Source organism: Tyto alba, unplaced genomic scaffold (assembly GCF_018691265.1).
Source record: "Tyto alba isolate M040663 unplaced genomic scaffold, T.alba_DEE_v4.0 Super-Scaffold_42, whole genome shotgun sequence".
NCBI lineage: Eukaryota > Metazoa > Chordata > Aves > Strigiformes > Tytonidae > Tyto > Tyto alba.
In genome coordinates this window covers 22,724,434-22,740,031 of record NW_024881318.1, presented here as the reverse complement: position 1 = coordinate 22,740,031, position 15,598 = coordinate 22,724,434, and the positions used below count along the sequence as shown (strand labels likewise).

General features: G+C 41.3%; 1 protein-coding gene across 1 annotated transcript; it reads left to right on the top strand.

Annotated features, from left to right (window-relative positions):
- The first annotated feature begins 5,360 nt into the window (after window positions 1-5,360).
- Window positions 5,361-15,131, top strand: ESM1 (endothelial cell specific molecule 1). Its single transcript, XM_033009023.1, has 3 exons — window positions 5,361-5,915; window positions 9,863-10,018; window positions 13,142-15,131. The coding sequence occupies exons 1-3, from the start codon at window positions 5,615-5,617 to the stop codon at window positions 13,240-13,242; spliced, it is 558 nt and encodes a 185-aa protein (XP_032864914.1). The 5' UTR covers window positions 5,361-5,614; the 3' UTR covers window positions 13,243-15,131.
- The last annotated feature ends 467 nt before the right edge of the window (window positions 15,132-15,598 follow it).

Genomic DNA, 15,598 nt, shown 5'->3' with positions numbered 1-15,598 from the left:
TTTGAAGATAATTTCCAAAATAGTCTTTTTTTGTATGATTTTTTTTTAAGTGGTTGAAAATCAATAACTGAAAAATAATGGAGATGTTTTTCTACATGGAAAGGTGTTTTTTATCCTAGGTGGATATATGGTTTAATCACAGTGATTTAGATTCCTAGGACCAACCAAGAGGGCTCACAAAAGAAACAGATACTGACAAAACTACTGATAAGGTGAGGAGTGTGAAGGCAGAGCACCTGTTTGGGCTGTGAGTCATCAGTCAAGTTTTAGCATTGTATTCAGAGAAGTAAGTTTTCTGGAGTACAGAGAAGGTATGTGATTTTCCCGTACTTTTAAGAAACTCTTTAATATAGATCTTAGATGTCTTGGGCACTGAAACCTCTTTCTTCCTCTGGAAATGTAGATGATTTGAAAGTCATAAAAAAAGACTTCAGCATAACAGAATCACAACCTATTTTTTCACCATTTTTGCCCACTCACATCAACTGCGTATTTATTGTGTCTGACAAACCCCAATTTGCCTGCCTTGGAGAAAATTGACCCTTGTTGCTATGTAGTAGATCTTTTCTACCACTCTGTGATGTTTTTTGTCTCTTGAACATGCTCTCCAAGCACAGCAGAATTATTTGACTCTATTCATGAATTAATTGAGGCAAAGCCAGTGATCTGCTATGCAGATCATCGCTACTGGTTGTAAAATCACTGGAAATAACCACACTGTGCAGGGATGACACAGTGCAGAGATCCTTCAACCAGAGCCAGGCCATGGCCACAACCCATTGAGGAACAGGACTGTGCAGTGAGTTTGGCTTCCAGCTTCCAGGCTGGACATGCCACAAATTTGTGTGTGGAGTTATGGCCAAGTATATTTTTAATATGCTCTGAACAAGCTATGGCTCTAACTCCTGAGACTCCCTGCAGATAACCCCACTGTACCCAGTCATTCTGTAGTAACTCCTGAAGCCTGTGCATAGGTAGTCTGCCTACCCAGTTCTCTGCATAGCACCTGGTCTGCCTGGAGAAAGGATGTAAACACCTCTTGCCTTCAGCAAGTAGGAAATGTCCCAAAGCATCTATTTTTACCAGATTGAAGTTGAGTTGCCATGCTACGGTCAAAACAAAGAGTAATTAGCAATTCATTGAAAAGATACAAGAAAAAAAATCATACAAAGGGGAGTCCTTGCCACTATCTCACTTTCCTGATTCTTATCTTTTACTTCCTATTTCTGGCTTTTCATTTTGGACTTTGCAGCTCAGCTTCCTTTCGGTATTTCCCTTTGAATCTTTGCTTCTTGTATAGCATTGTGCTTATGGCTTTTTTTAAAGGAAGCCTGGGAAAAGGTTGGATCATTCAGGAATGTACAGTAACATATTTTTAGTTTAGGGACTGCCCTTTGGAATTCAGCAACAAGGGTCATGTATTAAACCTTTTCCTATGTTTAAAGAGATATTAATGCTTCCTGCTTATCCCGACTTTATGTGTTCAAAGGACTGGATAATGACAGTGACTAGAATGCTTAAGTTAAGAAGAATTGAAATGAATGGTAGTCTATCTAAAGAGTAAAATGAGCAAAGCCTTAGCGTATTGGCCTAATGAACAGACTGGTCCCATGTGTCAACACAGATTAATCATGTATCATGAGGTATGTAATTTCATGGGGATCCTTAACAGTTGTGGTCAAACCTTTCAGAGGTCATAAATACAACCTCAAGATCCCCACACAAGCTGCTTTTGCTTGAGAAATTGATTATTTGCAAAAGAACTAGAAAAATTTTGCTCTGAAATATTCAGCTGGAAACACATTTCACAGCTCACTGATACTAAAGCAGTGATTACTCTGTTCCCTGTAAAGTGTTGAACCTTAGGGTTGAAATCTTTTCTGCTTCTCGAAGGAATGCCAAACATTATACATGGTGATGTAATTACGATATAAACTGGAACCAAGACAATTTATACTGTAAATTTGGAAAAAAAAAATAGCACTGATCTGATCTGATTGAGAAAATCTTCCACATTTAAAGTATATTTCTACCACAAGTTAAATAATGGTGCCAAATTTTCTGTGATTGATAGCTGGGAAAGCTTAATTAATTCCCATTGCACCAGGGAGAGCTTAGCTCAGGGCTTTACAGCATCAAGCTGTTCACTGGAAAGAAAAGCTTAATGGATTCAAACAGGTGAAACAACAAAGAAACATTAAAACCAGAGGGAGTGACATTGGATTTAATTCACTATTTAATCGTTGGACAGTGTGGAAGATCATAGTATCGTTATTTCCTCCATGACACTCATGTATAAGCCAGACATTTATCTGTTCATGTTGTTTTCTTCCATTACATGTAGTTTTTGATCAATTATAATAATTTACTTTGGCTTCTAGCTCCAAGCACAGAAAAGAGTTTCCATCTTATTCCAGATAATATTGGCTAGTTTCTAGGGGAGTGTGCTGATTTCTTTTAAGATTTCTTTTCCTCACTACATCTGTGTGTAATTTTTTTATTTATCATCTCCCTAGGACATTTTCCCTGTGAGAAACTCTGACATGAAATGCTGTCCTTTCAGATCTTTGCTTGGTGTTTTAGACAAGGAGCATTTCCTGAATATATTTACAGGACAGGATTTTACTAGCTGGTGTTTACTACCAGGGATAAATTCCTGAATGCATGTGTGGATGGGCCTGCACACCCCTCTGTTATGTCCTCTGAGTGAACAAGTAGGTATGAATTTAAGGGCAGGTGTGAAATAATTTGAGGGAGACATAAGGAAGGGACTTAAGGGAGAGCCTTTCTGCTCCTTGCTGCTGCAGACCTGTGAAGTCTCATGTACTAAGTATGCCATCTGCTTCTTTGGGATATTTCACCCTTGTGAGCAGGTTTGGCTGGGGAACTAAAATAATTATTGCCCTTAGCTGTGCTCTGTGGCCCTCTAATCGAACTTAGCCTCTCTCCCACTGAGGCACTGCCCAGTAGAGATTTACACAGGCTTCTCAGCACCATAGGTTATAGTCTGACCTATTAATATAAACCAATGTCAATTTTAGTTGATGCTGATGACATCAGAAATGGGCAGTGGTTTACATTCCTCTGCTGACTTGTGAACTATGGGGGAGATTTTCTACTGGGTTTTTCTTTTTTTTTTTTTTTTTTTAAACAGGCTTTTGCCATTTTGTAGTTGTGATGGAGTCAGGGATAACACATCCATTTCTAATTTATCTGCCTATTATAACCTTGCACTTTTGTCCCTCTCCTCAGTTTTAGCTCCAATCTTCATTTCCATGTTTGAAGTATTCCTTTCTCTTTCTAGAGGATAGTTGCATTAAATTTTGAAGATGAAGTTGTCTATTATTGATAATTGCTGTCATCTCAATAGCAATTTTTCAGTTTATATGAGACTTCAACTTAATGCTTTAATTTTTACACTTTAAATTCACTGATTGGTCCAAGATTACATGTGAAAACAGGCATGAGCTAGTGCATGTAAACATCTGCCAGATGGCAACTGTGATTAGAACAGTATTTCAAGTGATACTATTCTGTGTAAGATGGATGCCTGAAAATATTTGCCTGAGTGAAGTCTCCCTTTGACATGTGTTAAACATACTAGGTTCTCCTCTCCTTCTCCTTCTCCTTCTCCTTCTCCTTCTCCTTCTCCTTCTCCTTCTCCTTCTCCTTCTCCTTCTCCTTCTCCTTCTCCTTCTCCTTCTCCTTCTCCTTCTCCTTCTCCTTCTCCTTCTCCTTCTCCTTCTCCTTCTCCTTCTCCTTCTCCTTCTCCTTCTCCTTCTCCTTCCTTCCTTCTCCTTCTCCTTCTCCTTCTCCTTCTCCTTCTCCTTCTCCTTCTCCTTCTCCTTCTCCTTCTCCTTCTCCTTCTCCTTCTCCTTCTCCTTCTCCTTCTCCTTCTCCTTCTCCTTCTCCTTCTCCTTCTCCTTCTCCTTCTCCTTCTCCTTCTCCTTCTCCTTCTCCTTCTCCTTCTCCTTCTCCTTCTCCTTCTCCTTCTCCTTCTCCTTCTCCTTCTCCTTCTCCTCCTTCTCCTTCCTCTCTTCCCCTTCTCTTCCCTTTCTCTTCTCATGCTGTGCTCTGCTACCCACATTTACAAGAAGTATACAAACAATCTACCCAAATGCAACATACAGTATGTTGGTTTTCTCATCTTCACAAGAGACAAGAGTTAAGCATTTTATTTTGGATCTATCAATTCACACTGGCATTCATGAAGTAAAGGCTTTCCAGCTCTCCTGTATTTCCAGCATAGCCCTTCATTTTATTTGGCAGACTACCTAGCAGTATCCTCAGCCCACTTGAGAGACAGGATTCCCAAATGGCAAGCTGGTCATATGCAAGTATAGAATGATTTAGTTCCCACTAACTTCAGTGGCAGTAACTTTTGGTATTCAGAGATTTATTTACAGATAGCTTTATTCCTTTCTTCCTTTCCTGTAGATCTTTCTTTAGAGCAGAAATTTTCATCTCTCTGGTGGCTCATCTGTTTCACTGAACTCTTCGGTTGTTTGCTGTTTCTTGTCAAGGCTCTGGCAACACGAATAAAGTTTAAAAGGGGGATGGGGGAAACGGAGACTTAGTTTCTGTTTATTTACACTGATTTCATAGAACAGCAACATCAGAGCAGGCCACAGAGTTTGATCGGGATAGAAGTGGTGTAAAGAGGAGGAGAGTCAGTCCCCCCAGATCCATATTAAGGTTGTGCAGACAGTGCTTGTGATGAATGGGGACTCCCCCCTTCGGTTGGGAGGTTGGAGCAACTCACTGATCATTCTCCTGAACTTCCGGTGGAAGATCCCACAAAATGCTGTTTTCTGTCTGACCTGGTTTTAGTTATAGCAGTAATATTTGAGTGAAAAGTTTAATTTATCTCCACCTAAATACTGATTAGAAAGTACCATTTTGATGCAGGCAGGAAAAACACTACTGAAACATGTGAGATCAGCTGTTAAATGGCATGATCTCACTTTGTTCCTTAAAGTAACCGTCCATGTCCCCTTGAAGGGGATGGAAGAGATTTAGTCTTTTAAAGACTATTCTTTCAGCAGTGAGGTGATTCAGCATGATTTTCTTCTGGCTGCATGAGCTGTGTTAGAGAGGCAGAGCTGTCCTGTCAGCAGTATGCCCAGTGTCAGAGTGATCCCTGTCTTGCAGGAAGGTATGCAACCTACTCAGGGTTGGATTTTTTTCTTTCTTTTTGGTGTTGTGTGTGGCTTTTTTTTTTTTTTTTTTTTTTCTCTTTTGGCAAACGTCCTTGAGCATTTGAAACGGATGTGAGAGAGTTTTCAGTCCTCATGCAAAACAACCAGCTAAACATAACAGATTACATCAGCTCAGGCTTTTCAATTCCTGGATGGCAGCAGAGTGCTAATCCAACCTTCATCCTGGATTTCATAAACTGAAACAAGGGAGGCTGGCAGAAGCAGCACTGCCGGATTGAGGAAGCTGACGACGGTGCAGCATGTGGGCAACACACTGTATAAAGCTCATAAACTTGTAGGCTGATGTGTGCAGCTACCACTTTGGATTCTGTACCGCTGCTTCCCTCAGCACAAGGCACCAGCAGGCTGAGCATTAAAACCTGCTCTTTGGGACGGAGCATTTACCCCTGCAAGACATGAAGGGCTTCCTGTTTCTCACACTCCTCCTGATGCCCGTGCACGCTGGAACTGCTTGGAGTGCGAAATACGCAGTAGATTGTCCCGAGCCCTGTGACAGTAACGCATGCAAAAGTACCTTGCGCTGTAAACGAACGGTGCTGGATGACTGTGGCTGTTGCAGAGTGTGTGCAGCTGCTCTGGGGGAGACTTGCTATCGAACGGTCTCGGGTATGGATGGTGTCAAATGTGGTCCTGGGCTGAAGTGCCAATTTTACACTGAGGAGGATGACTTTGGTGATGAATTTGGTATCTGCAAAGGTAATAGTATTCACTCTGCATGCACCCACTGTGGCAATTTGACAGCAACTTACATATAGAGTTTGCCTCCTGCTTGAAAGTTCTAAAATGGGGTTTTTCCAGATCAGCCCTTAGCCAAGAAGAAAGTGAAAAATACCTGTTGTTGCTAAAAGGACAGGGTTATTAATGTGAGAATATTGTTTAGACTTGCGGACATGTGTGAGGAAATACAGATGGGGTGTGCTCAGACATGAGATTTTTGATTGGGACTTGGGAGACCCAGGCTCTAGTTCTGATCCTTCCACTGATTTGTTGGGTGGCTTTCTATAAATTGCAGACTTTAATCCTGCAAGTCCAACCTTGTCACCAGGTCCCTGCTCCTGCCACACTCCCTCTGGGTTGAGGTTCCCTCAGGCAATTCCAGCTGCCTGCCCAGGGACGAGATGCTCTCTCTGGGGTCTGGGAGATGGAGGCAACAGCACTGCCTGAGCACCTGGGGACATTATGTTTAACTCAGTCCTGCCTTTGAGGTGCTCAGCTACCCTAGGGATGTGATCAGGGGAGGCAGAAACCCTCCTGCCTGAAAGACGGGAATAACAGAACAGGAGCTAACTGTGAGATGTGCAGCCAGTCATTGCTCTCAGTTTATTCCAGGTATGCTGCATGCTGATTTCTTTAGTCATAGACTATAATGGCATTTTTAATTTAAGAGCTATCCTCACTCCATGCAAGAAGGAGAATCTTTAAAAGGAGAGAAGGTATTAAATTAATAAGAAATAGGATTAAAGTTTTTAAAAGAAATATTTTTTTAAAAAGGCTTCACAAAACTTGAATTCAGTGAGTTGTCCTGTGTTCATGTACCACTTCAGTAAGTAGATACAGATATGCCTTGGAATAACTTCCTTAAAAGTGGAGATGTCTTGACAGTTAAATATCAGGAGTATTAATAGCCTCAGTTAAAGTAATGACTTAGGACCAGCTGCTGCAAAAATCATTCAGGCTGACTCACATACAGCACACACTTATTTACGCTGGCATTTAAAACCAAATTCATATGCATGTTTGAGGATGAAACCCAGAATACTACTTTTATTTCTAAAGACTAAATTCTAAAGAATTTACACATAAATATTGTATCTTTGATGCACCCTCTTGAAAAGTATTTTACTGAGATTGTTGACTGATCTTAAGTTTATTAAAAATTACTGCAGTGCAAGATACCACTTATAATTCTTTTAACAGTTCTTTTGAATGATTTTATACTTTTCATTGTCCTCATAGGAATTTCTTTGCAATAGCATATTTCAAATGGGAAAAAAGAAGCATTGAGGGACATGAGATCTGAATCCCTGTAGCTGAATCTTGGAGGCTCTGTAGAAAATGTAAAGTGTTTTTTTTCTTTTTTTCTCTCAGTCAGTCAGTAGGAAAACTCTAATTTCAATAAAGACATATCTTGGCTTAGAGTTGTAAATTTATATCTAAGGCTTATATTCCCCATTTATTTATTTACAGTAAATATTATAGATGTAATTTCTAATTCTTATTCTTTTTTCATCTCAGCTCTGAGATAGTACAATCTGTCTCTGTATGTATGTGAATTTTATCAGGAAAAGTATGGGGCCAAGCACTGTTATTTTATATTTCCATTTATAGCTATGATACCAGATCACTCGCTCATTTTAGTAACTTCCATGTTTGTAATAATTCACAGAATCAAAACAGCTAAATTTTCTCTGGTTGCCTGCAACTGATTTACTTTGAAGTTGTGGAAAAATGAACTCTCTGTTCTTCAATTTCTTATTTCTAAAATGGATAAAACATGGACAGTATATGTCTCAGAGCAATTTTTGGAGTACTTTTAGTATTATAAGAGTGTATCATATTATTATCAATAGCAATGTCATTACTGTCCAAAACAGACAAAGACATATGGTGCTCTGCACTTCTATTAATAAATACCCTCTAAACCTGAGGTATAACTGTCTCAGTAAAGAACCTGCTCTTGCTTCACTTAGATCACTGGGAGCGATTTGCAATTAATTTAGGAGCAGGCTCTCACTGAACAAAACCTTCTAATAGTAAAATTGACTCAGATCTCAGTTTCATCAAATCTGAAGAGCAGCATCAATGCCAGGATTATTCTACATGGACCCAAGTGCTTTGGGCTCAAACTTGTTTCCAGGCTGCAGTGGACAGCTTTGTATCCAACCTGTCTGGGCTGAATGGCTGAGCACCTGCAGCAGGCGGGTTGATGTTTCATGTGGTGTGTGCTCTCAGATTGTGTCTCAGGGAGGACTGTGCACAGAAAAATTGTTTTGCTTTGGCAGGATTTAGTTTTTGTTTTATGCGGACAAACAGCAGATCAAAAGCTGTCCTTGCTTGGGAAGGGGAATGTGGTGAAGCTCAGTGAGGTCCCTGGGGCAATTCACTGTGCAGTCCCCATCAGGGAATAAGCTGATTTTTCAGTGCTATTTATTTATAAAAGTGTACCCACTAGACATGCAGAGAATTGTGAAATGTTGATTTCATTTTGGGAAATTAGTCTGATTTTCAGACAGCCTGGTCCATATGGTGAAACAAAATATTTGCATTGACTCAAGAGGAGACTGGAGAAACTGAGAAGGATAACCCTGTTGTGGGATGTTATATGCACAGAAACTGTGTCTGGTTCAGGAGGTCCCAGCACTGAAAATGGGGGGGGGAATATGAGGGAGAAGGTATCATTTGTGCTTACCGTAGTCATTTTTTTTCTTCAGTGTTCTGTGGGAGCCTGGGCTGGATGGATCCTTTGTCCAGCCCTGAATTGCAATTCATTTGCCCTTAGGAGTTGAATTGTAAACTCCCCAGGACTTGCTATTTAAGGTGACTATGCACCCTGGGCTGGCAAGAACAGCTTGAGCATGAACACCTTTCTCCTGGGACATCCCAAATTTTTCTCGGGATCATCTGTTGTTTGGGGGGTTTGGAAAGGCGATGTTGGAGCTGGATTTTCCTTGTCTCCATCTCTTCAGCTATGGTCCTGGGAAGGTACCCTGTTCAACAGCGAGGCAGAGGGAGACAAGGGCTGTGACTCCAGGTCTAAACCCTCTGAGAAGTTATGTGATCCAGCATGTGATAAAAGTCAGCTATGGGATGGGGCAAATCCTCTGAACCTGGCTTAATTTTTTTCAAAAGAACGTTTAGTTCTATCCTGACAGATGCCCTTTGGTGCTCCTCTACAAGCTTGCTCAGGGATGGAGGATTTGAATTGTGGCAGTATGTGATGAGAAACACTATAACCAGGCAGCCGCCTTAGTGCCAGTGATCCCTTTAGAGCATACGCACCCTTTAGGCTGGAGATGTAGGTGAGCTCTTTGCTGTCTGCCATGGGAAGGCAGAGCTCTGCTGTCTGAGAAGTTGTTGCGTAGGGGATGGCTCTTCCCCAGGAGCCGGGAGCGTCTCCAGGGCAGGGTGCATTTGCTGGATAGCTCCTCAGGGTCGGGGCGGCAGCTGCCACTCTCCGGCCACAAGCAGCCCAACACCAGCAATAGATTGCAGCTCTAAATCATGACTGCCATCCAAGACAGATACTGTCATGCCCAAACAGTGAATTCAGGAACTTTCTGAAGTCTTCTTCTTGTCTAAATTCAATACTAATCCTTCAACTACATCCTCTCTAAGTACTCACATAGTCATATTGCCTTTAATTTGCATTATAATGCTACAAGTGTTTCAGAGAAGGATTACAGAAAGCACATTGTAATTAAGTTATAGTAAAGGAAATTATGTCTATAACGTGTGTCAAGGTTTGTTAACACTGGAAAATACTTGTAACAAGCAGTTGGCATGCTGAAATCCTGTAGTTAAGGTTTAGCTGAGCTCCACTCAGACATTTTCCACTTTTAAGATTATAGGCAGACCAGCTATTAAGAGAGCTGCCAGCTGAGTTGGATCACTGAGGACTGCTTTGCTATATTACTTTTTTTCAGAGTGTCCCTACGGTACCTATGGAATGGAATGCAGGAAAATCTGCAACTGTCCCTCTGGAATCTGTGACAGAGTAACTGGGAAGTGTTTGAAGTTCCCATTTTTTCAACTGTCAGCTTCAAAGACTCCAAATCGACGAAAAATAGTTTCACACACAGGTAAGACTTAGTGGGGCAGTTGATTGTAGCAGAAATTGCCTTGTACGTGATCTACTACCACACTGTGTATGCTGTGTGTGAGTGATGTGTTCTTTGGTGGAGCTTTGCAAACAGCTAACAACACAAGGTACATTTATTTTCTTATTGGCAGCTCCCCTAGCATAAAGCAAGAAATTTAGTGAGTTGTGACACATGGTATAAACATTTTGAAATCTTAACATGGGTGAAATACTTCATAACTCTTGCAAGTGCTAGCAGTACAATGTCACCTGTGCAATGAGAAGCTATGCTAGAACTGGCAGTAGTCAGTTCAGATGTGATGCATGTAGCTGCTTTGTGCAGAATAAGATTTCACTAGGTTGCATTTACTACTGTTAGCTGATACATGGTAAGAATAACGTTTTTTTCCCCATGAAGACAGAGCTTTATGCATTTTCAAATGTCAGTGAACTTTTATGAAATATTTTATTGTAGCAATTTATCACAGTATCTCTGGAATAAATTATTGTCTTTAAAATTATGTCTGAAGCCTGGAATAGATCTTTACAGAATTTTAAAAAAAGGCGTGTGAGTAACTGGAGTGTTTTTGAGGTAGGAAGGAGAGATCACTGAAGTTTTTAAAGATGAGATTAAAATTTGTTCCCCTTTTATTCTCCACCTGATGATACAGAGGTATATTTGACTGAACAGTTTACACTAAATTTAAACACTAATCAAAATCAATATGGTTGTAAAGATTTTAAATAAATATCTGTGATGTAATCCTAGACCTACTGGGAGCTTTTCTAGGATTTAATCCAAAAGTCCTTGAATTTTGTTTCTCTTCCAACTGCAGTTTGTGTGTCTTATTTTGTTTTTTCTCCTGTCCATTAAGCTATCTAGAGGTTGCTGCCTTAAAACACGATTTCTCTTTCACCCACTCTCTGTTTAGAGAAAGTTAGACAGAAGCAAACTTCTTCAGTTTATGCTCATACCACATTTAAGATGATCTTGAAAAAGAGCGGTTTGCAATCTGTCCTGATCCTTTTGTACTTTTTTTACATGATTACCCTCTTTTGCTTTTCCAGGTTTTGTTTATTACTAAGGGTGCTGAAATAACATGAAAAAATATTCCAGTCTTGCTTTTTTTCCATGTCTAGCCTATATTCCAAATCTTCCCAGATAGCCTGTTTCACCAGTTCCTCCTCCCCTTTCCTTTCCCTCCCTTGCTCTTCTGCTGCCTCAATGTTTAGCAGCTTGTTTGATCCCAGTCAGGATGAGATATGACCCCATAGAAACAAATGGATTTTTCACCAGTGCAAAGGTTTCACACTGATTTCTGTCCTTAGACGTCCGTCACTATAAGTAGACCAGGGACACTGTGGGTGGTACTGCATGGGATGGTCACACGGGGTTTCATGTAATGGTTGTCTTCAGAGGCAACTATAGCATCTAAGACAGATTCTCAGTGAATTAAAACAGTTGTGAATGTTTCTGTATTTTACAAAGGTGATTGTCTGGCCTGTATATTTTACAAAGACATTATGGTTACATATACCCTGGTAAATTTAATGGTGCCAGAGTGTGTTCCTGTGTATTGCAATTTGACCACCTTCATGGTCAAACAATAAGGCAGTGGCCGGCATGCTTTGTTCCAGCCTAGTTAAACATGCCTACCAACCTCAGCTCAGGAATCAGGGTCAGCCAGGGAACATTTCCAGTAGACAAACAGAATAGCTTCTACCTCTTTTTGGATAGTGTCATGGTTGGACCCCAGAGTGCAACTGAGCACCACACAGCTGTTCACTCATCCCTTCTCCCTCAGGAATGGGAAGGAGAAAATAAAGTAAAAGGCTCTGGAATTGAGATAAGGACAGGGCAGGATGGCTCACCCAATACAGTCATGGTTAAAAGACAGATTCATTAGGGGAAGAAAAAAAAACATCATCACTTTAATTCAAACACTAACAAAGACAACACTTAATAGACCAGGTGGGACAGTGAGAAGCGCCACCACCTCCAAAAACACCTCCCCTTGCCCCTCCCTTCTTCCCAGGCTCAGCTCTGCTCCCCATCTCTCTACCTTCTCCCCAGCAGCACAGAGATTACAGTCAGCTCGCCTCTACTTCCTTCTTCAGAGATGAGGTGAATGCTGCATGTTCCTCCCCTGCTCCACGGGGCTCCCCTCTCCCTGCAGACACTCCTCCATGAACCTTCTCCAGCGTGAGCGCTCCCCACGGGAGGCAGCCATTCCCAGCTACTCTGGTGTGGCACAGGCCACGTGTCGCAGCCTTCCCAGTGCCAAACCACAACAGCACGGGCCACTTCTCCCCTCACAGTCCTGGCTTTCTTTAAGCACAGACACCTGTCCCAGATGAGCTCCTCCACAGACTTCAGGTTGGCCTCTGCTCCACCACAGACGTCTATGGGTGGCAGGGAGGGAGACCCTGCTGTCACACCATGGGACACAGGGATATCCGCTCTGATGCACCTCCACCCCTTCCTCCTCCTTCCTTCCACTGACATGGGTGTTCACAAAGGTGTCCTCCTCTCAACTCCTCCACCCAAGTCCTAAGCCCCTCCCAGGTTCTGCTTCTTAAATTCATTATCACAGAGGTGCAGCCACTGTGGCTAATATGTTCGACCTTGGTCAGAGGTGGGTCCAACTTAGAGCCAGGGGGAGCTCTGAGAAACTTCTCACAGGGGCCACTGCTGTAGCTGCTACCAAAAACCCCACAACTCAAACCAAGCACAGAGAGTAAGAGAGTTTAGTGGCATGCAGCAGGCTATTCCATGCCAGCTGGCATCAGTCAGGGAATAGCTCCAGGCATGTTTAATTTACTGCTGTAGCTATTGAGTACATGCTGCTTGGTCCCATGTCACACTGGAGTGTTATAGTGAGAGCTGGCAACTGAACTCATATCACTGGTCTTGTGCTTAAACTATTAGAAAACACATCTGTCTTATGCCATAATTTGGCAGGAATTTTGTAACTAAATTATTGGAGGAATTCAGGGAGATTCCTGAAAGATTTGTCAGCTAAGGTTTTTCTAAAGTGTTCCTCAAACCAGAGACGTTGCTGCAGCACAATATTTTAGTTCTCTCATTTTGATGAAACCCACCTTTATTTTTCTATATTTCCAGAGAATGACATGGCATCAGGGGATGGCAATTCTGTAAAAGAGGAGTTCGTTAAGGAGAAAGCTATTCACTCTCCGGTAATGAAATGGCTAAATCCTCGCTGATATTTACTTGCACTCATAAGACTTTCAAGTGAATGCATTTCTCACAGATTATTGAATATGCAACAACACACTTTCAGAACAAAGTAGATCTATAGCATATGAAAATGTAACCTCTGAAGGCCGATTGTGATTCTGTTTTTCATGAGAAAAATGTTTACTTAAAAATAGACTGTACAGTGTATATGATTTTTGATATTTGTTTTGATAAATATTTGAACAGAGAAATGTATTGTGGATTCCTGAATGTATAGTAATATTAAAAAACCAACATGATTCAACCCTTCTCATTTAAATAATGCCAGAGGCTGACTTTTGCAGCTGGAGGCTGGGAAAGCTCTCTCTGAATTCAGTGGACATTTTGGGTGAGTGAAACTATTGGTGTGGAGCCAATGTGAAAGAAATGCACATCAGCAAATCCCAGGATAGAAAACAACACCCCTGAATCACAATAATAATAATGATAATGTAGGAGCACAACAGTGTGCATTAAATAAACCAATGTTAGTCATTAGTCATTTTCTGGTTTTTGGAAGTTTGGTGACAATTCCTTGGAGATAATGACACCTTTCATAAGTGAGAAAACATGCAGCATTCCAGTTTATACCTTGTGAGTAATGTAGCCAAGACACTGCAGGCGTATACTGTATTAAGGTGGATTTCTAAAGTTAAATTCTGTACAGAGAAACAGCAGCGTGGTAAATGATACAGATTTGCAGAGGGGGACCTGAAATGAAAGAAGCTGGTTAGTATTATTTAAATATACCTGCTTCTATAAAGCTGCTACTAGTGTCACTAAGGCAAAGTCTGCTTTTCTTGTGGAAGAGCAAGTCAGCGCCAGAGGCCAGAAAATGGACCTTTGTAGTTTCCATTTTCATCACTGGCTGCAGCCCAGCTGCCACTCACAGGGTGTTCATCTAATCCAGTGTAGGGAAGACTTGGACCCTCGGTGAGTGGTAGCTCAGACACAGCCTACAGTGCTTTGGTACCCAGTCCTTCCTTTCTTACTTGCATGAGCAAGCGGTCCCATTTCAGCCAGGAGAATAACATATGCGTTAGAGTGTTGTAGGAACTGGCAGTCCCTCATTCAGTTCAGACTGGATGATGTATCTGTAGCATAAAAATCCACACTGCTATGGGTTTGCTAACATGTCTGGAAACAACCAGATCCTCAGATAATGGAAACTGATGTAGCTATGTTAGAGTGAACCTGGATTGCATGAGTTTAGGAACTGTCTCGTAACGCAGAGCACTCTCATTGGAAATTTGGTTTGAATTGAGTATTTCCTTTGAAATCAATGTCAGCTTTGACAGTGACTTCAGTGAAAGAAGGAGCACAGAGTACCACAGCCAAAGTTTGGTGCAGGATCTGAAAACATACTTTTAAAATTATGAAGAACAGAAACTCCAAAGGCTTTAAAGAGTCCAAATCCTGACCCAAAGCCAATCTCAGTGGAAGTAAGCTGTTTTTGCCTGGGAAAGCAGCACTGAATTGTGCTGCTCTGGAACAAGAGGATGATGACAGCAGCAGACATCCAAATGTCAGCATGGCAGTGCAGGCTCTCTTGCCACGTTAATCGGAGGCACATAAACATATATCTCAAACTAGCATATACCACATGTTAACATGTATTGAATGTTTAGGTCTGAGAGGGAGCAATATTATCTTGGGCTATTTATAAGCAAGCATATTCATTCTCATCTACTAATATCAAAAGTAATCTTTTCTTGATTTCAGTGAGAGCAGGATCAAACTCACAGTCCTTCAGCAGACTGGAGAGAATTATTTAAAGAATGCAGTAAATATTTGCATACATTATTATTAGTTTGCAACAGTGTCATAAATGACATTATGAGTTCTTGAATGTAAATCTAATAAGCTGGTTGGTTTTAAAAAGTATATGATTATTATTGTTCAATAAAAAAATAACTGAAAGCATCACTGTCTATTGTGTCTATCCATTAATAACAGAGTAAGACTGATGGTGATAGCATAGCCACGGTGCATGCAGACTACGCAGTTTTGCTCTCAAATCCACAGAAACAGTTTCACAATGGATGCATCTGCTTCAGTGAATTTGCTTCTCCGTTGCTGAAGCTGAGTGGTGGCCCATGTCCAGAATAGTTTGTGTCCATACCATTCAACTGTCTTCCTCCAAAACAAGGTGGCTGGATCCAGATTACCTACTGGGGACAGCCCCTCCCTGGCCAACGCCAGTGCAGGAAGGGTTTGAGACTTTTCTTGCTGACCTGGTCACTGCCATGCCAGGAACCATTTATCCCTGGGTCAGGAACTGCAACTCCTTGGCACTGTTTGATTTACTGTATAGGAATAACCTGTGAATTCACACCTGGCAAC